Source organism: Achroia grisella, unplaced genomic scaffold (assembly GCF_030625045.1).
Source record: "Achroia grisella isolate CSIRO2021 unplaced genomic scaffold, CSIRO_AGI_Agris_v1 utg546, whole genome shotgun sequence".
NCBI classification, from domain to species: Eukaryota; Metazoa; Arthropoda; class Insecta; order Lepidoptera; family Pyralidae; genus Achroia; species Achroia grisella.
In genome coordinates this window covers 3,214,093-3,236,648 of record NW_026712931.1, presented here as the reverse complement: position 1 = coordinate 3,236,648, position 22,556 = coordinate 3,214,093, and the positions used below count along the sequence as shown (strand labels likewise).

The following is a 22,556-nucleotide window of genomic DNA, read 5'->3' as shown; positions in this document are numbered from 1 at the left end:
CAACAGTTAAATATTTCCATTAGTTTTATTTAAATGGAATGCTGAATCTGATTAAATTCAATATACAAATCTGTATTTAGTTTTAGCATTAAACATTACTAAAGTTTTATTCTATATAGTTTATGAAAATATTACATTGTCTGTGCTAGCTAGTGGTGGTTTAGATGAAGTTTACAATTGTCTCACTATTTCGTTAATACTTACATTTATTTATGGTTTCTAAATGATGTTTATAAAGAAATAAAAAAAAAATAGTTTTATTTTACTATTTTATTGAACTTCAGCTTCTGTTAATAACATATTTGGAATTCCTTTGGAAATTGGAAATTGCCTTCCTGTTTCTGGGCATATAAGATGTCCTTCTTCAACTTCAATTTCCAACAATACTTTATGAGCTTTCTTTAAAAACTCTTCATTCTCTTCAAATTTCGGCTCTACCGTTTTTGGTAGATCTTCACTATAACCAATACTATCTGCAGCACCCCAAAGAACTTCCCAATCTAATTTGGGTATTATTCGAGTGACAAATTCTGGGTTGAAATCTACTTCTGTCAGCTTCACATTCGTTGCTTTTATAGAAAGTGGATAACCGGTTGTAACACCTTTTAAACATTTTGAAGTAAGCATATTGTGCGTGATAAGCTTCATTTTATAGGATATAGGTACTACTTTTACAATTTAGTAAAATAAATTAATAATGTGAGTTTACAGTTCACACATGTCTGTAGTGCTGAAGTAAATAGGTTATTTTATTATTAATTTAGTCATAGAAAATTATTTATTTAGAATTCGTTAATATCTCACACTCTGTTACGTTTTTTACATAATTTGAATTTAATAATAAAGTAAATCGCGAGAAAATTTTGTACACTAATTATAGATGTGTCAACTCGATTTGTGCTAAGTATATATAATAAAGTACTCTGTGCTTGAAGTTAATTCGAGTAAAATACATCTGTCGCTAAAACTAAACAAAATAAAAGCGAGGGCGTCTTCGAAACATATTTATTTTATATATATACTATACTATTTTATATATACTTATTGCAGCATTTATTTCGTTAAGACTGCTATATACGTAACAAATTATGTTATTAAATATGAGAACTTGCTATAATAACTAAACTAAGATCAAAACCCAAAAATAAATGGGTAATGAATCTAGAGAGAAATGTCACATATTATATATGGAAGAACAAATATGGAAAAAAATAATTTGTATACCATACCTTGTGGCGATTCTACGGATAGCGCGCGGCAACACCGTAACAAGCCTGTCAGAGATGAGACCTAATCGTTTGTGTACTGATACTTTATTATTCGACTTATATATTTTAGTTAAACCATGCAACCATTGTAAATAACGCAAGAATATACATTTGTACATAACCACCACTGGACTCGTTATTTCATCTTTTTGTCGCTGTCCGTACCAGACGAACACAATATAAATAATAGCGGTAACAATCTAGCTGCTAAAAGTTTCTATCTATTACTCGTTGTGTAAGTCGATTACAATTCGGTTATCTGATTTTAACTCGATGTACTCAAGTCCTTTTCCAAGTTGGCACACCTGTAACGGTTGTTTGCTATTTCCTTTCATACTCTGTTTCTACAACCCACAGGCCCTTTTGGTATATTTACTTTACTCTTTGCCACAGCCATAGAAGACATTTCAGTTTACCCTAGTTTAAACTGAATCTGTGGTACTCCTAATCTATATCTATATTATCTATGTCACAAATTGACAAATCAAAATTTGTTGTCGTATAATATTTTCCCATATTCGCATTTCATATCAACTGGTCCTTTAATTAATTAATTAATGTAAAATTATATCAAATCCAGCGTATAGAAGGTATGAAGACACTGAGAATAGCGATGTCGATATCAAATTTGAGACGGTTTTTTAATTGTTGAACTAAATAGATCTTTTTTCTTTCAGATTTTTCAATTCATTTTTGAGTTAATTCTGGAAATATAAGATTAACGAAAATATAGCAAGTATCAATCAAGTTAAAAATACAGCTATGAATATGGATACAGGAAGTGATTTATCATCTCGGTGCCAAAATTTAAATATAAGTGGTACAAATGATGTGAACAATAGGAGTAACCAGGCATCTACTCCTTCAAAGAAGAAAAATGCGAAAAAAAAAGAAAGATTGAAACCGATACAAATGCCAACACCATCCATTGAATTTAATTCATTAAGGGGACTGAGCAATTCCATGCAGCGGTTTTTTATGAACGAGGTAACACCAATGTATGCTAATAATAGTACAAGATGTTTAGAATATGCTTATTTTCCACAATACATGAATAACACTAGAGAAATGTCACATAATGTATATCATCCAAGAAGTGTTCCTAGCACACCAATATTACAAAATGGACAGAACATAATGGGGCCATCAAGCCCCCTGTTATATGCATCTCAACCTGCAACACCATTAGTACAAAATGTAATGCAACATCCTTTGTTAAGTTTATCATTGCCAAATGGTCAACAAAATCCTAGTTGCTCTCAACGCAATAATATTACACCAAACATGATGAAACAAAATTCTATGCATTTTTCGAAAGTTTATTATAAGAATTCTCCAAGATCTACAATGCAGCAGAAAAAAAAGCAAATGACTAAAGATGACAAAAAATTTGAACCACATTTATCTGTAGAAGAAGTGCAACTGGGATTAAAAAACAATAGTTTCATTGAAGGTGTTCTCAGAATAAATCCTAAACAATTTCAACATTCATATGTCTCAAGCAATGATCGCAGTGAACAAGACATTCTTATTGATGGAATTAGAAATCGTAATCGTGCTTTGGAAGGGGATATTGTTGTAGTTCAATTAATATCAGATAGTGATAGTGAAGATGGTGCAGATGACAATAAACAAAAGAAGGGTAAAGTTGTTTATATTAAAGAAAAAGTTCATACTCGTGCTTGTATTGGAAAATTGAAACTGATGCCTGACAAAAATAGGCAAAAAGCTTTATTTGTTCCTCGTGATCATAGAGTACCACGATTAAATATACCATTTACATGTTGGCCTGACAATTTTTATTATGATGCTAAAAATTATGAAAATACTTTATTTTTAGCCAAAATAATAGATTGGTCTGATACTAGATTTGCTATTGGAAAAATTGAATGTAATATAGGCCAGTCTGGTAATATGAAGACAGAAACAAAGGCTATATTAGCACAAACAGATTTAGATGTAACACCCTTTGGACCTGAAGTCAGAGGGCTATTCCCTAGTCAAGATTATGTAATACCTGAAGATGAAATTAGGAAAAGGGAGGACTGTCGTGCACTGTGTCTATTTAGTATAGACCCATTTAATTGTCGTGATATTGATGATGCTGTTTCATGTAAAGTACTAGATAATGGAAATTTTGAAATTGGTGTGCATATTTCAGATGTGGCACATTTTCTTACTGAAAATACAATACTAGATGAAAAAGTGGCAGACAAAGCAACCACAATTTATTTAGTAGAGAAAGCATATCACATGTTGCCTGATGAACTGTGTATGCTGTGTTCTCTTTTTCCTGGTATTGATAAACTGGCATTTTCTGTGTTTTGGGAAATAACCAAAGATGCAAAGGTAATCAGTCACAGGTTTTCAAAAACTGTAATTCATTCTTGTTGCCAATTAGCTTATGATCATGCACAGGCAATTCTAGATAATAATGTGGATGCTAAAGATAAATTTCCAGAGACATACAATGGATTTCAATATTCCGATATACAAAAGTCAATTAAAATATTAGGTGAAATATCATCTAAATTTCGTAGGCGTAGATTTGAGAATGGGGCATTAAGAATTGATCAATCGAAAGTTGCCTTTCAATTAAATACTGCAAATGGGCTACCAGACTCTTTTTACATTTATGAAAGTAAAGAAAGCCATCAACTTATTGAAGAATTTATGTTGCTTGCAAACATGACTGTTGCTGAAAGAATTTATAATGACCACCCAAATCTGGCATTTTTACGGTGCCACCCAGAACCTAGTGCTTTTATGTTGAAACAATTGGCTAAATCATTAGAGCCCCTGGGCATTAATTTGGAAATATCCTCAGCGGCTGATTTACATCGGTCATTATTGCCACATGTGGGGCTTAATTGTACGGATAAAGGCAAAGCAATGGTGCTGAACATGTTATGTGCAAAGCCAATGACTAGAGCAAAGTATTTTTGTGCTCATGGTTGTGATAATGATGACCTTCATCACTATGCTCTTAATGTGTCTTTGTATACACATTTCACAAGCCCTATTAGACGTTATGCTGATATAATGGTTCATAGGTAATATATTTATTATCAATAGTATGATTCATTTCTTAAATATGTATTATTATTAACAGATAGCTTTAATCAAACTGTGTTTCAGCTTATCAGTAGGTATTGCAATATGTAGTATATATTTGTTCTGAGATAACATTTTTTAATGTAATTTAAGTGTCTGATAATAAATCCATTGTTGTTCCAATTTAGGTATCTAGTATAAGATGTAAATATGATATAGTAAGCATGTTTTGGATATTTGGAATTCAATGTTCTATGAAAGCAATATGTTTGTGGAGTTATTTTTTTCCATCTATATTTTAAGTTCCTACTTAAATCCGTTCAGTTGCTAATAAGTGTGTTTGTTAATATACACACACACAGTCACAGGCTCAATTCTCCCATGAACAAACATTTGTATATATGTCTGAGTATTTTCTATGTGAATTATGCAACTTCTGCTTAATTTAAGAGAAGACTGCTGAGCAGTGACTTTTTTTATACTATGGTGGTGGTAAACAAACATGGGCCATGTTTGTTTATGGATGCCTGAAACACCAGCGGTGTTACATGCAGGTTGCCATTGTCCTGGGTTATTATTATTTTCTTTTAGGCTACTGTTCTTAGAGATAAAGTCAGAACTAGTCAGAAATATTTATTTTAATGTATTCTTTTTTCAGATTGCTAGCAGCCAGCTTGAAGTATAGAGAAGTACCAACATGGGATGTAGATAAAGTTCGCATGATAGCAGCACAATGCAATAAACAAAAATATAATGCTAAAAAAGCAGGAGAAATGTCAACAGAACTATACACTTTGAAATATATTGAATTAAATTCACCATTTGTTACCGAAGCTGCTGTTGTTGATGTACGAGAAAAATACATTGATGTAATTATAGTAATCATGGGTTTGAATAGAAGAATATTCTTTAATAATGTAAGTATAATTTTGTTTAATTTCCAATAATAACATATTAATTACACACACACAGGGCTTTTCAAATTAATTCCCTGTTTTTATTGAAATTTGTTCAGGTATAAATAAATGCTAAAGTTTATCAAGCTTAATAATATTTCGTTGAAAAAATAGTTGTGTAATATAGTATGGATGTGTAAAGATTTTAATATGAATTAATTTAAAATTACAACAAACTGACAAACATTACTTAAAAATATCCTTTGATGAATTCCATTTAGCATATTTTAAAATGGCCAGAGTAGTTTAGGGTTTGGTTTTTGATGCTTACTTTTCCGTCTTTTCAATTCTAAAAGATAAATTATTATCAAAAAGAATCTGTAATAACAAAAAAACAGTTTTAGTATTGTGTGTATTAATAGGATTGATTATAATTTTGCACACTAATATTATTAGTGTGCAAAATTAATTATTGTTTAAATTTATTAAATAAAATTTTTTTTTTTACTCATTCATGTGATTCACATAAAGTCTTAAACGGTAATTACAGGATTTTCCCGGTCAATATAAATGCATAAAAAATGATGCCGGAACGAAGCTCTCCAAAATGGAATTAACTTGGCATGCAACTGCTAATTTGCCCGAAATAACTCAAGTAATAGGAGTGTTCTCTATTTTGCAAGTTGAATTAAACAGAGATGATGATATGGTTAAAGTAGAAACTAAGTTAGTACGACCCAAATAGACAATTTAAAATGTTTATAATTTTATTTAAAATTAAAACTATTTTGACTACAAATTATAAAAAAAAGTGTACACTCTGTAAATAGAACGGTATATTTTTTTTACTTAATTGTTAAGTAATTTTATCAAATTGTGATAGAAATTTCTGAAATGTACTTTTTATCCTTATGATATGGTCTTAATTTTTTGCTTTTATTTTACAATTGAAAATGAATGTACTTATGTGATGAATTTTCTAAGATAATGTCTCGTCAAATCTATTTTTTTATTATGTATACCTATACGTAATAACATTTTTGACTGTTATAAACTATGATATATATATATTGTCATGTGCATGTCACATGTGTTTTATCTATATTGTATGCATACATGTATTTCTGACGATATTTTTCGCCGTTTTGAGAAAATAAGTAGTGTATAAAGTAATAGTACTATATGTAGTTAAACTAGAATTACATTTAGTACTAAGCGAATTCTATTCTCTGAAAGACATTAAAAATGGTCTACCATCCATGTATATACCTATGTACGCCGCGACCTAATAGTGACCGAACAATCGCTGAGCGTACGCGTCGAGCGTGCGAAGCGGCGGCAGCACGTAAATGTCAAGATAATTAAGACCACACCCAATCTTTCAGTAGACATTTTATCGCTCTCTGCTTCTTTAACGTAACGGTAGATTTATGCATGCCACTAGGGGTTACAAATTCAATTCTGGAATAATGTAAACTGTAACCACTCTAAGTTATCGAATATTATTCTACAAGAACATTTTCCCACTGTATGTAAGGTATATATATACTTCTTTGCTATGTTCTTCTGTAGTATGTAATTCGTTAATACTTTATAAATAGGTATTTCTTCATATAAATGTTAAGATAGAATTAAAAGTTTGTTTCTAACATTCTGTTAACCATAACAGTATGGCAGGTTTGTCACCTCATATTTACAACCGATAGCCCGCGAGCCAGCATCAGGTCATTGACCTGATGTCAATGTGAACACTTTCCTCCGTGTTGAAAACTTCTATAATGGTCACGGTAGTTGATTTATGTAGTTTAGTGAATGTCAATTGCCGTTACGAGGGTGGGTTAAGGAACAGGACCCTCACAAATAATCATTATTTTTTTAATTAAAATAAACCTTATGCGCTACAACTTCAACTTTCATTTCAATCCTTATTTAGGAAATTTATTGTAACATATTATCTACTCCTTATTAGATTCGGTTGTATAAAATGTAACGGCTATTATGTTGTACTGTATGATATAGAATATAAACTATGCATTATAACTTCAAAGTCCATTTCAGTTCTTGTTCAAATTAGTTGAAATTATATTAACATATACTATTTTGTCCAGTGCTCAGATGGCGTTGTAAAAAATAAAATGGCGCTATTTAGTTTGTTTGCTTTTTGGCTTACATTGCGTTGTACAAACAACGCCATCTACTAAGCAGTAGTACAATCTGTTAAAATAAGTTCTCTAAATAAACACTATAAAGTTATTGTGCATAGGATCTATTTTCATCAAAAAAAAAAATGTTTGCGGGGATGGGTTGAGTAGCAGGACCCTCCTGCTATTCAACCCATCCCCGAAACCGCAGTTGACTTTCATTAACTTCATAATACAATTATCTTAAGCATTTTAAAAGTTTTCGGCCGAGAAGAAATAATTTCGGGTACTACTATAGCAATAACACTACCTTGTATTATTTCATTAAGATTAATTACATAAGTCTGTGTATGCTTTATTTTATCTTACATTTATAAGTAGTCTTAATGTTGTAACGATGCAAGTTCGTAATAATGACATTAATTTAAAATATTGTATTAGAGTAAATCTTTCTTATCTAGATGTGGAATAGAGTTCAAATTAATTTGAATAATGAATAGTCACTCACTAATAATTTAAATTACAATTGTTCTTATTGACAACTATGAATCCTAATATTTGTATGAAACCCCTAAGTGTATGTATAATATTCGAACGCGTGAAAGCTATGAACAGATGGGTTATATTGTACATAAAACCCTTTTGAGATTCTTTCAGTTTAAATTTTACTACATTAAATATCATAATAATCGATATAGCAATTAAATTGCGCATGTTTTTTTCGGTTATGTCATGTACTTATAATGTATATAGCATGAAGCCATACCATGTGCGCTGTAGCATGGTGCGGGTGACAGTTTGATTAACGTTTCGTTTCACTCTTAAAAGTTGCCGCGATTTCCAAATTATGACTTAGTATTTTAGCTGTACCACATTCGTAATATATTAAATCATTAATAACTGTATTAATTTCAATGTAGCAATTGTTAAATGTAAAATTAGTAACTGTCACCCGCGCCGTGCTATAGCGCACACAGTATAGTAGCAGTGTATTAACACTGTTAAAACAAGGGGAAAATAATGGGTGTATTTCATTAGTGTATTCATATATGTTCATATAGTCTGTGTAGTAGCAGAGTTTATAAAATCCTTATTCCACGTAGGTATATCTGACGGTAGATCAATCAATAATAACATCGTTTCTTAAGCGGTCTTAAAAATCTGGGGTTTGCTATTTTCTATGAACCATTTAAGAGTTGCAGATACGAGCTAAATTGTACGCAATTGCAACTGTTAAATGGATCCATTTAACAATTGCAATTGCCAACCCTACAATTAGAACGTAACTGCAAAATTTATAGTTTTTAGCCTGTTTCAAATCACTTTATAATTGGGACACAGACAAAATTTACTGATGACTTGACTATATTTTGGACGCGGCCTGTAGCATAAATTTTTAGAATCTTAGTCTAATAAGTAGTGTATATAGGCCGAGAACTTGGTTAGTAATGGTGGGTTTCTATTATTGTTCTTAGATATATCATAAAATAAGTACTCGTCAATTTATGATGTCTGAACTTTTTTTTATTTAACTGTAGTTAAGGTTGTGGAGTCCATTGAGCACGAAAAGACTTGTAGACCTGTATTGGTCTACAAGTAAGTAACCAAAATTAAACAGAAAGATTTCTTTTTTGCTGTTCTGTATAGGTTTAATTTTCGGATCAGTATATAGTAAAGACTATGCTTCATCTTTATATACAATGATAATTAATCATTGTATAAAATTTGGTACTGTACGAAGCCGTAAGCCAATAATAGTATTCATTAAACTGAACAACTACTCCAAAAACAAAGTGGAAAATTAAATGTAATTTCACAAACTTAATGAAAACTGTGCGGTCACGTTACTACTTTGGTACTTATAAAAACTTTATTATCAGATTACCAATTTTTTTTTGGTGAAGTGGTTGAGTTCTGTCTTTTTCTAAGGCTTCCGGTTTTTATATCCTTTATGACTAGCTCTCTGAGTTCATATAATAAAGAATAATTATTTCATATATGCTTTAAGCATAAAATATTATAGTTTGTGACGAGGATACACCAAGGCAAATTATATTTTATCAGATGTCTAAAATAGTTACTACATTAGTAGTGTTGATTATACTTCTGGACTAACAGATCTTTATGATAACTGTTATAATTATTTTAATGCTCAATCATGTTTTTATGTATTTAATTCTACTTCTATGATCTATAATAAAATTAATTATATTGACAGTAGATATTCCCGTTCAATTAATTTCCTAATCTCCCAAGCAGTATCGAGCCACGTAGTTTATTGCGAGACTACCTCGCTTTGTTTTTGCTACTAAATACGACAACGGTACTATGGATGGTGTTCATAAGAATTGCGTGACGTGATGCTTACACCCACTTCCCACCATTGCACCGCCCGCCATCGACAATTCGTTTCGTAAATTCGTATTCACCCTGGATGAATGGTCATGACGAGTGCCATTTCAGGAATTTCCCTAAGGAGACACTTCTGGAATGAACTTTCCTAGATTTTTTCTAAAGACACACACAGTAGCATTTTTCAAAAACGATATATTAAGCTACCTAAGGGTCTGCCACGTGCACATGACACCACTGCTTAAGGCGACCATACGCTAATTGTTTACAATGGGCCGTATGGTTGATTGCCACCATTGTGGTAACACGAATTATTAAAGTTTTTGGAAGATGGTAAATATTGGTATAATTTTATTTTGTAGATGATAATTTTATGTGAATAAGGATGATATTTGATGTACAACTACAAAGGAAAGTGGTACGTTGTCATTTTACTATGTGCGCTAAAAAATAGAAGAATATCTAGACAAAAAAGATAAAGTTGGTATGTCTTCGGACATAATAAATATTACTAAGATTTTCGACGAGTTAACGTTACTACAAAATAGATTGACGGATCTATGGTTGAATATGGAACAGCGAGATTGTTTTTGATAAGGGTCTAGAATCTTCTGAAGCTTACAACAGTCAATTCTATTTATTGAAGCACAAGGTCAGTGAATACTATAGTCATACCGTATCCCGCTCTTCGGCATCTGGCACTATAATAAAAGCGGATAGGACAGTGGAGGGACTTCACAAAGACAACGTCGCCACTTTCGCCTTCCCAAGCTCCAGTTGGCAGAATTTAACAAGGAGATAAAAAGGTGGATACTCTTCTTGACTCAGTTTAAGAAGATTGACGCTGATAGTGACATAGACGACGAAGATAAATTCCAATATCTCTTGCAAAGTCTTGAGAAAGGTGATACAGCAGCTCAAACAAAGGTATGCAAAAGACGAACTTATAATTGAATATTATGTTAGAGAGTTATTAAAATTAACTATTGTTCAAAAGAAAAGATAACTGTAAGATGTCCACTCTATATGATAAGTTAATGTCACAAATCCTAGCTTTAGAGTCTCTTGGTGTTACGCAAAACAAGTATGCCGCCTTTTTATTTCCAATGGTGGAGTCAGCGCTGCCAGAAGACATATTACGAGCATGGAATAGGTATCAAATGTCACTACTGATGATAAAGGTAAAAGTCAACTGGCACAATTGTTACATATTGTTCGTAATGAAGTAGAATCTGAAGAAAAAATTAATTTATCACGAGGAAGCTTTGCAAACGTGGATCCATATAAGGAATAAAGAAAAAAACCATTGCACATACCAATAATGAAATAAGAGAATGTGTATGGTGTGCAAAATCAACGCATAATAGTTTGGAATGCAAGACACCGATCAAATGGATTTAGAGGAGCGAAAAGACTTTCTAAAAAAGAAGAATTCCTGTCTGATATGTCTTAGAACTGGTCATCATGCGAAAAAATGTAGGAAATATCCTAAATGCGTCATCTGTGAGAAGAGAAATTACCCAATTATGTGCGTAGAATTACAAAAGTCAACTAAAAAGAGTGAAAATGAAAAGTCAATGTTCAAACAGTCGACAAAACAGAGTACTGTTCTATTGCAAACCGTCAAGTTACATTTATTTCACGAAGATTAATTTGTTACAGTAAGATCTCTACTAGATTCAGGTGCTCAACGCTCTTTTATTAGATCTGATGTAATTGACAAGCTAAAGATTGTACCTACAGGCAATTTATTCGGAGGGGTAGTGACTAAATTAGAGAACCACAAATTATTTACGCTAAACTGTAAAAGTCTTGATAACAAGTATAAATTACAAATAGAGGCACTCGAGCAAAAGACAATATGGTATAAGGTGAAACCAGGTTTAGTTTTGTCACAACTACAAGCAAAAGGTATAAATATTACTTATTGTTTTGATGAAGTGACTGAGATATCTTTACTAATTGGTTCTGAAGTTTTAGGTTCTTTGTACACTGGACGATCAGAACACGTGAGTGACAATTTAGTGGCAATCGAGACGAAATTTGGTTGGGTAATTCAGGGACTTCCGGTATGTATTCTATTTTTACTTCAGTACACGCTTGTTCTTTTGATATTGATGACTTGTGGAAACTAGAATCCATAGGTATTAAAGATGAGGCGCAAGTAAAAAGTATTAGGAAACGCGAGGAAGAAGTCGAGAATTTCTTCGAGAAACTGTAGTCAGAAATGATGAGGATAGGTACGAAATTAAACTGCACTGGAATGATACAGCTGATTTATTGTCTCCTTATTATAATTTAGCTTTGAAACGTCTTCATTCAACTACCAATAAACTCAATAAACTAGGATTATTGACAGCTTATGATGAGGTGTTTGGAGAATGGTTAGATTGTAATATAATTGAAGAAGTTGTAGATGATAATCCGCAAATTGGCCATTATTTACCTCATCAGGTCGTTGTTAAAGATTCTAGCCTTACCTCGAGAATTCGTTCGGTATTCGATGTGTCTGTGATTACTAAAGAAGGTTGTTTGTCTTAATGCTTGTCTCGAAAAAGGAAGTAATCTTATAGAATTAATACCCAAATGACTTATTCAACTTAGGAAGGGCGCTATAGGTATTACTGCCGATATAAAGAAGGCTTTCCTACAAATATCTATTCATCCAGATGACCGTAAATTTTTCAAATTTTTGTGGTAGAATAATCCCAGTAGCGTGGACATAAAACTAAAAGTTTTAGGCATCGTCGCGTAGTATTTGGTGTAACGACCAGCCCTTATCTCCTGTCAGCTAAAACACTATACCATCTTGAGAAATACGAATGTGAGACGGCCAGTCTATTGAAGAATAGTTTTTATGTTGATAACTGCATTGTTAATATGAATAATGAAGTCGAAATAGAGAAATTTATCAACGAAGTTTTAAATATTTTAAATGAACGTGAGTTTGTATTTCGTTACTGGGTGACAGATCATACTCTAGACAAAAGTCAAGCAGACATTTCTGTGTTAGGAGTTACTTGGAATTCACAAACAGAGGAGTTATATTGTAAAGTTCTATGTGAAAACAAATTGATAAAAAGCTTATTAAACGAATACTATTATTATGGCCCTTTATTAAATAATAAATAAATTTGCAATAGATTCCAACCTCAAGCGCCATGGTGGGGTGGATTGTGGGAGCGTATGGTTCGGTCTATAAAAGAAATATTGAGTAGAGTATTATGTAAAGCTGCTCTATTAGAAAAAAGAGTTGTTGACTATACTTTGCGAAACATAAGCAATCATTAAGTAACTGAAAATTTTAAGGTTCTCACTCCAGCAATATTTGCAATTTGAATTACTACGATCGAGCGCGTTAATTGGCTTTTAGAAACGAATAACCGTTAGAAAAAAGTTATTATATTATTATTTGTACATATTTTTATTTATGAGATTAAGGAAGGACTGAATATTTTTTGCACAATTTTTCATTTTCGTTATATAATTCTAAACGTTACGTTTAGAATTTTATTACTGAAGTGAATATTTTTAATACGCAAAATTAGTTCTTCTTAGTTGTAGAGGCTTCAACAACTACATAAAACTAAGTAAAAATTGTATTACCCAAATAAAGTATTTGAAATAGATGTTTAAAAACTTGGTAGTTTATTGGACCTCCATTTAGTGGGCTTACCCAAACCTAGTTGGCAAGACTGGTTCAAACAAAAGTCTGGTGCACAGCCTGCACAGAACATAATCTATGTAATCTGTGTACAGAAGTTCTAATTGGACTATTGGTGGTAGTTTTTGAATTTGTTATTATATTGTATATTTTTATTTTATGTGGAATATTTGTTAGGTCCAAGTAAATTAATTTTGATATATACATACGCATTAAAAGTGTTGGAATGTTTTCATTGATTCAGGAATTAATTAGTAGTGAAAAGTGCAAAAATTTGCAAGAATTTTTGGAAAGGATACGTAGTTCGCTTGAATCTAATATTAAAAAAGCAGACTCTATATCTTCAGTTTTGATAGATAAAGATTTTTTTGATGAAGTTAAAAATATTGTTTTGTATGGTCACATACCTTTGTTTTTTGGTAAATCTCTAAGAGACCTGAAATGTATTGTCGAGGATGATAACAATAGGCAACATGAAATATATATTCATTATAATGGCCCTAAAAAATTGTCCATAACTTTAATATACATACCATATTCTACATTTCAAGATCAAGAGTATAGTTCCATAGAGGATATCATTGTGGCTTTTAAAAAGCAGTTATCATATCTAAAAGACTATTTAAATGAATTAGAGCGAATAGATAGGTTATGTACTGTTATGGAGCCTGTGAATCCAACATTTAAAGACAACTACAGAAGAATTTTTCTTGGTAATTTTTTTAATGACCCAGTATTTTTCACTGTTTTACTTTCAGTAACACCTGGCCCTACACTAAACAGAGATGGTATTATAGGTACTAAAGGTGAAATAGGAGCTTGCACAAAAGGAATTTAAAATATTTTATAGAGACAAACTCGAAAATTTGTATCCTCAGCGACATAGTTTGTATTGTATTTTTCACACATGCTATACATACATATTATATAGACTTTCCTCATATCCTTTATATGATATGAGGAAAGTCTATATCATGAACTTGAAGAACTTCTTACTTCAATCATTAGCAAAATCTTGTATAAAAAATATTCAATGTTAACTTGAAATATTTTTTCTTAAACAGGGAGAGGCAGAAAAAATTGTATTGTGATTAATGGTATGGCTATATATTATCTTTTATTGGACCCTGTGATTCTCCAATAGAAGACAATATATGGCCATACCATTTTCACTTAGGAATTCATGTAGGGTATATATATTTTACTAATAGAAACAATTTATTCTTACAGATAATAGGTCCTGGTTGCATGTTGAAGTTACAGCAGAAGGGTTAGGAAATAACATTAGTATCTTGGGGAATAGTGATGAGTGGAGTGAGAAACTGCAGAGTAGACTCATGGTATGGGACCATGATAAAGATATTGTTGAAAACATAATGAATGTCTTTGGTAAGAACACTAGACGATTATTTTATTGTATATTAGTTGAGCCCAAAGTTTCATGTAAAATTTACAGCCTATATGTTATTCTGATGTATTATAAGCTATATTACTGTAATTTTATGTTGCAGGTATTATAGTGTGTTGTGTCTGTGTCATTTGTAATTGTAATTTATTTACAAAAAGTTATCAAGTATTTATAAGTTGTTTTTACCTTATTTATTCACTTTTAATAGAGATTCATTTTTGTTATTTTATTTCTTTCTGACTTGCCCACTGTCTGAAAATAACAAATTAAAATATGTACTGTAAATAATTTTTATTTAAATTACAAAAACTTGTTTTTTTTATTATTTCAGATCTGATTAATTTTGCTTCACCACAAAATATAACATGTCTTCCAGAAGTTGTAACTGACCAAGTACCAGTTTGTAATATTTGCCTCAGTGTCGAATTGCCTGACAACTCAGGAGTACCACAACCCCTCTGTTCCAATTCTATTTGTGGTGTTTACTTCCATAGAAATTGTTTATTCCAGGTATTTTAATAACTATTGTAATTTTTAAAATGTTATTTTGTTAATTGACTCAATATCAACTGAATGTTACATTTTTTGTTTAAATTGGTATCCATTGCACCTCTGCAACAATTGGTCATCACAAGTCTAATATTGTGTTATTGGTACCATTGAGAATGCACAAAACAAGATGTTTTTGTTGCTCTCCAGTATGTATTTAATAAGCGAGCAAAAACCCAAAAATATTTGAGATACCTACAAAAATGTTTGAGTTCTCGACATCTAGTACATTCGCTCGTATTATTTTTTAGTAGTTATTATTTACACAATGATGTATAATGAAAGTATGTGATTATTTCAGTGGTTGGTAGCAAGTAGTGGTGGCCGCCATCCAACCTTTGGAGTTGCAAGTGGGAACTGCCCAACCTGTCTGAAACCCATTTCATGCAGTGAAAAAGATGGGTGATTATCACCAATAATTTTTATTGTTTTTAAAAAATTCGTAAAAATAATTTGAGCAATCATCAAAATATTTTAGTCATAAATTGTTGCTATATATATCTTACCCATTTCTATTTTTGGCAAATTTACCAGTAATATGAAATGCAAATCATATATGAACTGTGATTTAGAAATAAGAGAATAAATAAATAGTTATTGAACACTTTTTTTTTATTATATGTTTATGCTAATTGATAGAAAGTGAAATATAAAATTCACTTTACCTTTTGTTTTGTTAAGTTTATCAAAAATTTATTTACGATGATTGTTGAATACCTACTAACATTTATAAGTATGAATATATGTACTGGTCTGGAATAAATGTATTCCTATTTATTGGTATTTTTTTTATACTATAATGTAAATGGTAGCTGAAACACTTATGTTGTCGACTCTTAAGAAATCTTAATGTAAAAATATTAGTAAACAATTTTTATCGTTACTAATTATTTAAAAGCGTGCTCTTGTAACGAACTAAAAACTATATCATAAAACAAGTTGCACAAGATACATTCTTCCAACTAATGTTTTAGAAATATAGACCTTTAGAGCTATCAGTTATTTGAGAAAAATGTGGTTGCTGATTGTATTAAGTTTTTTGTTTATTTACGCTAAAATTGCTAATTTTAGACAATTTTAATGTAACTGAATATATAATACGCAATTGGGAACTTCAGAGCTAGTATGAGAACACATAATAAAGTCTTGATGTATGCCTTTACTTTTTAATTAAAAATTACGTAGACATATTTTATGGTTACATAGAATAATTCAGTATAAACAATGTTAAGAAGTAATGCACCAGCCTTTCTTATTTGTGATTGTTGATTAACATTTTTTTAGGACTGTTATGATATTATTGATTGCTACACCCACTCGGGTATTTCTCGCATACCAGAAAAATGAAAAATAAAACGTGTTAATCATAGACAGGTGTTTTTTAATTTTCACATGACAATTTATTATTATTTTTACATAATATTACTCGAAATTTAAATTTATTAAAAAAAAATAGTGGCTATTTGATTGGATTGTGAATTTAATTTTGTACAAGCTGTGGCAGTGTAATTTAAATTGTCATGTAAAAGTCATATGGTGTTGACTATCTTATACAATAAATTCATCACAAAGGTACTGTGTCGAAGGTACGGGGAGTGAGACTGGTGCTAGAGCCAGGTGCTTCGCCAATTTGAGGCCCAGTGTCGCGACCAATGTTCTGAAATTCAATTGAGATAATAAGTGCATAATAGCCATAACAATAACTTATGTGCTACAAAGATATTAGTTACTGAGTTAACAGACAGAATATATTGATGCTTCTAAGTAAAGATAAATATACATGCAGCAGATATAGACATAGGTACAGGTGTTGTCAAATAGTGCTTGAATTATAATAATTTTGAGCATTTCAAAACCACAGTCATTAATATAGTACAAATTTTCTTTTGCATATCATATTCGCATATTATAAATAATTATATTTGGAGATATAGGAAGAAGAGAAAAGTATCATTACTGTTATGACTATTTTTGTCTGAGTTGTTAGTGTAAAATTTGAAAGTCATTTAGCTGCTTCATCTTGTAAATATGGATCTAAACTAAAAGCAGTTAGATACTGAAATATGCTCTATTTATTAATTATTAAAATTAGTTCAGTTTCTAGATTATTGTATGATTTTATAAACTAAAAAAGTCACCTTACCTTAACATGAATTTGATTTTTGAGCATAGCAGCACGTAGGATAAGCATAGATGTCCGTCGCTGATACTCTTTTCCCATGGAGAGACTTCTTTCAAAAGTAGTGCTCCTTTGATCTACATCTTTAGCATACAGAATTTTATTATGAGAATCTATACGAGCTTGTATTTGTCCATCGAGTATTAATTGCATCAGTTCATCCTCTAAAGCATTGACAGTGCGGTTGAAAGCAGCAGCCATTAGGCGCATATCTGCTGATAGGTATGGACTGAAGTACTGAATCAATGCTCTGTTACGTATTTGCATGTAAAGAGAATTTAAGTGTGGAGCTAAATACATGTCTAATAGAAGATTGTCTCTTATTTCATCCAGTAGCCTTAGGCAGGATGCATATTTAGATTCATAAAATTTAAAAATTATGTCACGTAACTGCGGTTCTAGTTCTAAGAATAATTTAAAAGAACTGCTAACTATGACTTGCTTTTGCAACTCGGATCGATCAAAAGTTGCGAGAGCACACAGTCCTCCATAGACAGCAACATTATTGCTGCTCAATAGCTCTGAATAATCACAATGGTCAATACTGGCTGCTAGAAAGTGCTTAGCAGCAGATTTATACTTTTTTGTAGCTAGTTCAGCAAGGCCGGCAGCACATTTTAAACGAGTTAGAATAGACTGGTTAGTATCTTTTCCTGGCACTTCATTAAAGTCTGGTGTGCCTTCTGCCTTGGAGACATAGTTAAGGACATGAGCCCAATTTTGCAAGTACACTGAGACCTTAACTACATTGAGGCACATCATTATAATGTGTTTCCCACTAGTACAATAATCCCTTGCCCTTGAATAGCACTTTAAAGCACTAGTAAGATCACCACAATCCAGATAATGATCTCCTAAGTCATCATGTCCTCTCCGAATGCTCTCTTTTATTGAATTTGTTTTGTAATTTTTGAGGTCAGTGTCCAACTTTTCCAGCTTAATAGCTGCTTTTTTAGTTTTAGATTCAACCCACATTGTGTCAATTACAGGGATATCCTGTGATCCCATTTGGACAGCAACATCAGGTAGACCTGCAGATGCCACAGCTTCAGCAAGCTTTTTATGTAGAGTTTGGTACAAGCTTACATTGTATGTAGTCATAACATGTGATATGGCCATTTTAAGAGCTTCCAATCTTAGAGGAGGGCAATGATCTGCTACAAACATTAATCTGTACAACTTGGCAAAGCCAGTATAAGAGGCTGCATATGTCTCTAGATCTAAAGTAGGATTCTCAACGACATAGCATTCGGTTTCATTGTTTTCATTATCTTCTAAAGGAACGTCCACTTGCATGGGCTCCGCTGTGTTCTGAAAAACAATGACAGAACAATTATTAGTAGGCAATCTTTGAATGTGAACAGTAATTTAGTGAATATGTATTACAATTAAATAAATATTAAATTGCAAGTGCACTGAACTCACCATTTCGAACATTTTATGTAGATTATTTGATTTTTAAAAGAAAATACGCGAATTCTATTGTCAACGCAAGAAACCAACCTAAAACAAAGCAATACTTATTACTTAATATATTCAATTTATTTAACTTTTGGGACTTTATAAGATATTTAACTTTATGTTGAAACTCACACATTTGACGAAAATTATATGATGATCTTAACACCATTAATTATTATCAAAATACCTTTATCATTACGTTTCTTTTTGGCAGCGGCATTTTTCTTTTGACGAGTAGCTTTTTTCTGAATTTCGACTGGGTATAGCAACTGGAAACATTCATACAGCTATATTCATCATCATAAAAGTTACATAAACAAAATTATTTACTAATTCAACTATATTACCTAGTAATTTACTGTACAAAAAAGGTACTTGATGCTAGAAACTCCGATGAGTAATTATACTTTGGGACGGCTAATAGTAATCTCAAGGAAATAAAATCTTATCCAGTAATAGAAGGATGCAATATTTTTAAAGTAATTTATATGTCAATATAAATTCTATTAGTGCTATAATAAAATGATTCCTTGCATACTTATTTTGTATTTTTTGCTTGATATTTTATTTAATGGATATGTAATTAAATTATCTGGAAATTGTGCGAGAGGGATAGAATTACTTGTTGCCAGGTCTCGTAAGGGACGTACCTTTTTTATGTCGAAGAATGAAAAAAAAACTGTAGTCCACAGGAATAAGAGTGACATTCCTTTTATACTGTGCACCAAGTGCACGTTCCAGTTTATAAATCTCTTGCGTCTTTTATTTCCCATAATAACATTAAACTTTAAAACCCCTGATCACTAATTCCGAGTATATTCAAAATTTAACCCGTTCCTTTCCATTATCCCGTCTCGTTTTCTGTTTTTAGTGGTATAATAGGCAACACTAGTCTCTTGCCAAGGAAAAAAAAATAAAAAACTGGTATTATAAAAAAAAAGGCACATTTCCTAAAAGTTTCAGAAATCGCCAAGCGAATACATTTATATGAAGCAATTAATTACATTAATAAAACAGTAAATAGCATATTGAAGAATATTGATATTTTTTTCTTATGATTGATAATGGAATTCCCGCTTATGCTAACGGTTTGTACTGGCGGGGCACCATTGGAGGATAATAGGATGAACATGAGTCCAGTCAGTTAGCTCATCGTGGTTTATTATAGTAATAATAATAATATTATAATTTATATTCATCATGAATTTATTACGATGGTGTTCAGAGGGATGAAATGGGGATACGGGACAAAAATTATTATTTCTCCCATTTGGGATATTTTATCTCAGCTGTTTATTGTAGGATTTGTTGATTGTGCTATAGAATGCTGTCTGTGATAATATATATTTAAGAGTTGGATGGATTGTATCTTAAAATCACATCGTAGAGCTTATTTTTGTTCTTAGGGCTAATAAGACACACAGTAAAAGTACGTGGGCCTTACTTATGTAATTTTTATTCACACAATATTATAAAGTTACACCTATTTAACTTTTTGATACTGCTATGCATGTAAAGAAAAGTGTCTATCGATAATATATAAAAATTGCTTAGGACTGACAGACGAAGATAATGAAGAATCTGGATGAAGATGTTTAGAATTGATATTTTTAGATTAGCGATTGCTAGAGAGTGACAATACTTGTTGCTTTCCGGTTGATTATTTTTGACTTTTATTGCTTTCTTTAGGCATAGGTTGTACATATACTTCAGCTGCTCAGATGATGCAAGACGAAAGTCGCTAAGGATAAATGGCGTGATACCGTCAGGCCCGGTCGACCGCTTCAGTTTCAATTTTGCTAGGGCTCGTATAACATCAGGTAACTGGAGTCTGTCTATGTGTGATCATGCCAAACCATTTGTGCGGGGGAAGGGGATTGTTAGTGGACTCATGACCCCATTACTAGCAATGTACCATGTCAGGTTGACCTCCACGCGGTTCCCCTGGAAACCATCGTGATAAATTTTTGGTAAATATGTCACGATGGGTTAACTGACCTGACCTCATGTTCATCTTAACATCCTCCACTGGTACTCCGCCAGCGTAAACCGTTAGCGCAGGCGGGTGAAACATACCATTATCACCCATAAAAAAAATCAATTTGTGTTACCTCCTACAGTTACTGTTCTCAAGTTGAGTTTAATCAATGCCGTGATGTACCTATACCAATTAATTAAATTAAAAATTCCTTTCAGTACAGTTATAAATTGTTATTTTCTATTACTATTAGTGTTAGTATTGAGTTTTGACTTTTTGAATGATGATTTTTTTTCCGAAGTGTTTGTATTTATATAGGACAGTAGGTATATAGAAACAGCTCCGTAATGATTTCGCTTTATACCTCTATCGCTTGTGAAGACCAGCCTTTTATTTTACTATTGTGGTTAATTTCTAATGAATTTTTCATGATGTCTTAACTGACTTGAATTCATACCTTCTCTATTATTATTTTTTTACGTGGGGAAAATCCCTTATGGAGACCCGGCCGTCTCAGTGGTTGGATGAATGGGTACTGTGAGACTCCTACGCACCAAAAACCCCACGATATTCCTCCTCGCCGCCATAGTGTCAGGGTCGCGGGATCGAGCTGGCAATCAACCGCGGTTGCACGCAAGCGGGCCCTCCTCAACGCGTGGGGGGAACTCTTCCCAGTTCCCCCATCTCCGCCCACCGTGGGGACGACGCACCGGAATACGGGATACGCCTCCCCCCCCATCTCGGCTCCTGTAGTGTGGACGGCAGACTTGAACCCCTGACACTGCCGCCCACACAGAGCCGCGCCCGCTCCACAGTCTCTACAGGAGTAGAGTCATAGCAGGAGCGGGCTACCAACGCGACGCTTAATGGCCGGGACTGGCCCCACCTGGGCTCATTGTCCCAGCCTGCGCCGCCCCCCTTCGTCGGACTATCGGCCGACATAGTAGCAATATCCCGAAGGAACTACTACTATCTCGCACAGGGCGTATCAGAACCAAACCATTGCTCGGCCATCGTTCCCCGCGGACGTATCTTCGAGGATGGGGAAGCCTCCCAATGACTGGAACATACCAGGAGGTTGCCCGACTCACGCCCCATACATAGTCAACATCTAGAACAGTATAAAAAAGTATATTTAAGTACTCATAAAGGCGGTGTGCATACTGCGGCTACATAAATATTTATATATAACAGATAATAGATTAAAAAAAACATTATTTTTCTCTTAAACAATTTAATATAAAACTTCTGTACTACTTAAGAACATGTATTTAGGCAAAAAACAGACGTCTTCTAGATTATACAAAATGTTTCGTATATTGTTATGCAAACGCTACTAATAGATAATTGCACGTGTTCTTTTTACGTTTACCTGCCTAATATTATAAATACGAAAGCGTGTATGTTTAGTATTCATTCTCGCCTGAATCACTGAACGAATTTAGTTGAGATGTACTGTAGAGATGGATTACACGCGACATTGGAGAAGCGCGATACAAGATCTAATTCTAAGGCTACTATTCTACTGTCTCTTAGAATAAAATGTGACGTTTCTTAAGGAATTGCTCGTATAAGTTAAGGATATGTAGACTGATTTCTCGATAAC

The 22,556-nt window shown here is 32.5% G+C and overlaps 4 protein-coding genes across 6 annotated transcripts; 2 read left to right on the top strand and 2 right to left on the bottom strand.

Moving 5' to 3' along the window:
• Positions 1 to 75: 75 nt before the first annotated feature.
• On the bottom strand, positions 76 to 1,000 carry LOC131848219 (multifunctional methyltransferase subunit TRM112-like protein). Its single transcript, XM_059198009.1, has one exon. It carries the CDS (start codon positions 646 to 648, stop codon positions 271 to 273), a length of 378 nt encoding a protein of 125 aa, XP_059053992.1. The 5' UTR covers positions 649 to 1,000; the 3' UTR covers positions 76 to 270.
• Positions 1,001 to 1,757: 757 nt separating this feature from the next.
• On the top strand, positions 1,758 to 7,852 carry LOC131848225 (DIS3-like exonuclease 2). Its single transcript, XM_059198015.1, has 4 exons — positions 1,758 to 1,858; positions 1,946 to 4,321; positions 4,981 to 5,239; positions 5,769 to 7,852. Exons 2-4 carry the CDS (start codon positions 2,031 to 2,033, stop codon positions 5,961 to 5,963), a joined length of 2,745 nt encoding a protein of 914 aa, XP_059053998.1. The 5' UTR covers positions 1,758 to 1,858; positions 1,946 to 2,030; the 3' UTR covers positions 5,964 to 7,852.
• Positions 7,853 to 13,500: 5,648 nt separating this feature from the next.
• Positions 13,501 to 16,391, top strand: LOC131848006 (E3 ubiquitin-protein ligase FANCL). The gene is made up of 4 exons (XM_059197744.1): positions 13,501 to 14,088; positions 14,606 to 14,764; positions 15,115 to 15,293; positions 15,634 to 16,391. Exons 1-4 carry the CDS (start codon positions 13,602 to 13,604, stop codon positions 15,736 to 15,738), a joined length of 930 nt encoding a protein of 309 aa, XP_059053727.1. The 5' UTR covers positions 13,501 to 13,601; the 3' UTR covers positions 15,739 to 16,391.
• A 93-nt stretch (positions 16,392 to 16,484) lies between these two features.
• On the bottom strand, positions 16,485 to 19,249 carry LOC131848005 (COP9 signalosome complex subunit 1). 3 transcript variants are annotated; one of them, XM_059197743.1, is made up of 4 exons: positions 19,160 to 19,249; positions 18,937 to 19,014; positions 17,476 to 18,822; positions 16,485 to 16,989 (listed from the first exon to the last, which is right to left on the bottom strand). In XM_059197743.1, exons 2-4 carry the CDS (start codon positions 18,946 to 18,948, stop codon positions 16,897 to 16,899), a joined length of 1,452 nt encoding a protein of 483 aa, XP_059053726.1. In that variant the 5' UTR covers positions 18,949 to 19,014; positions 19,160 to 19,249; the 3' UTR covers positions 16,485 to 16,896. The 3 variants fall into 3 exon arrangements, with proteins under 3 accessions (XP_059053726.1, XP_059053725.1, XP_059053724.1); XM_059197742.1 differs by having other exon boundaries at positions 19,105 to 19,210; XM_059197741.1 differs by lacking the exon at positions 18,937 to 19,014 and having other exon boundaries at positions 19,160 to 19,238.
• Between the last annotated feature and the right edge of the window lie 3,307 nt (positions 19,250 to 22,556).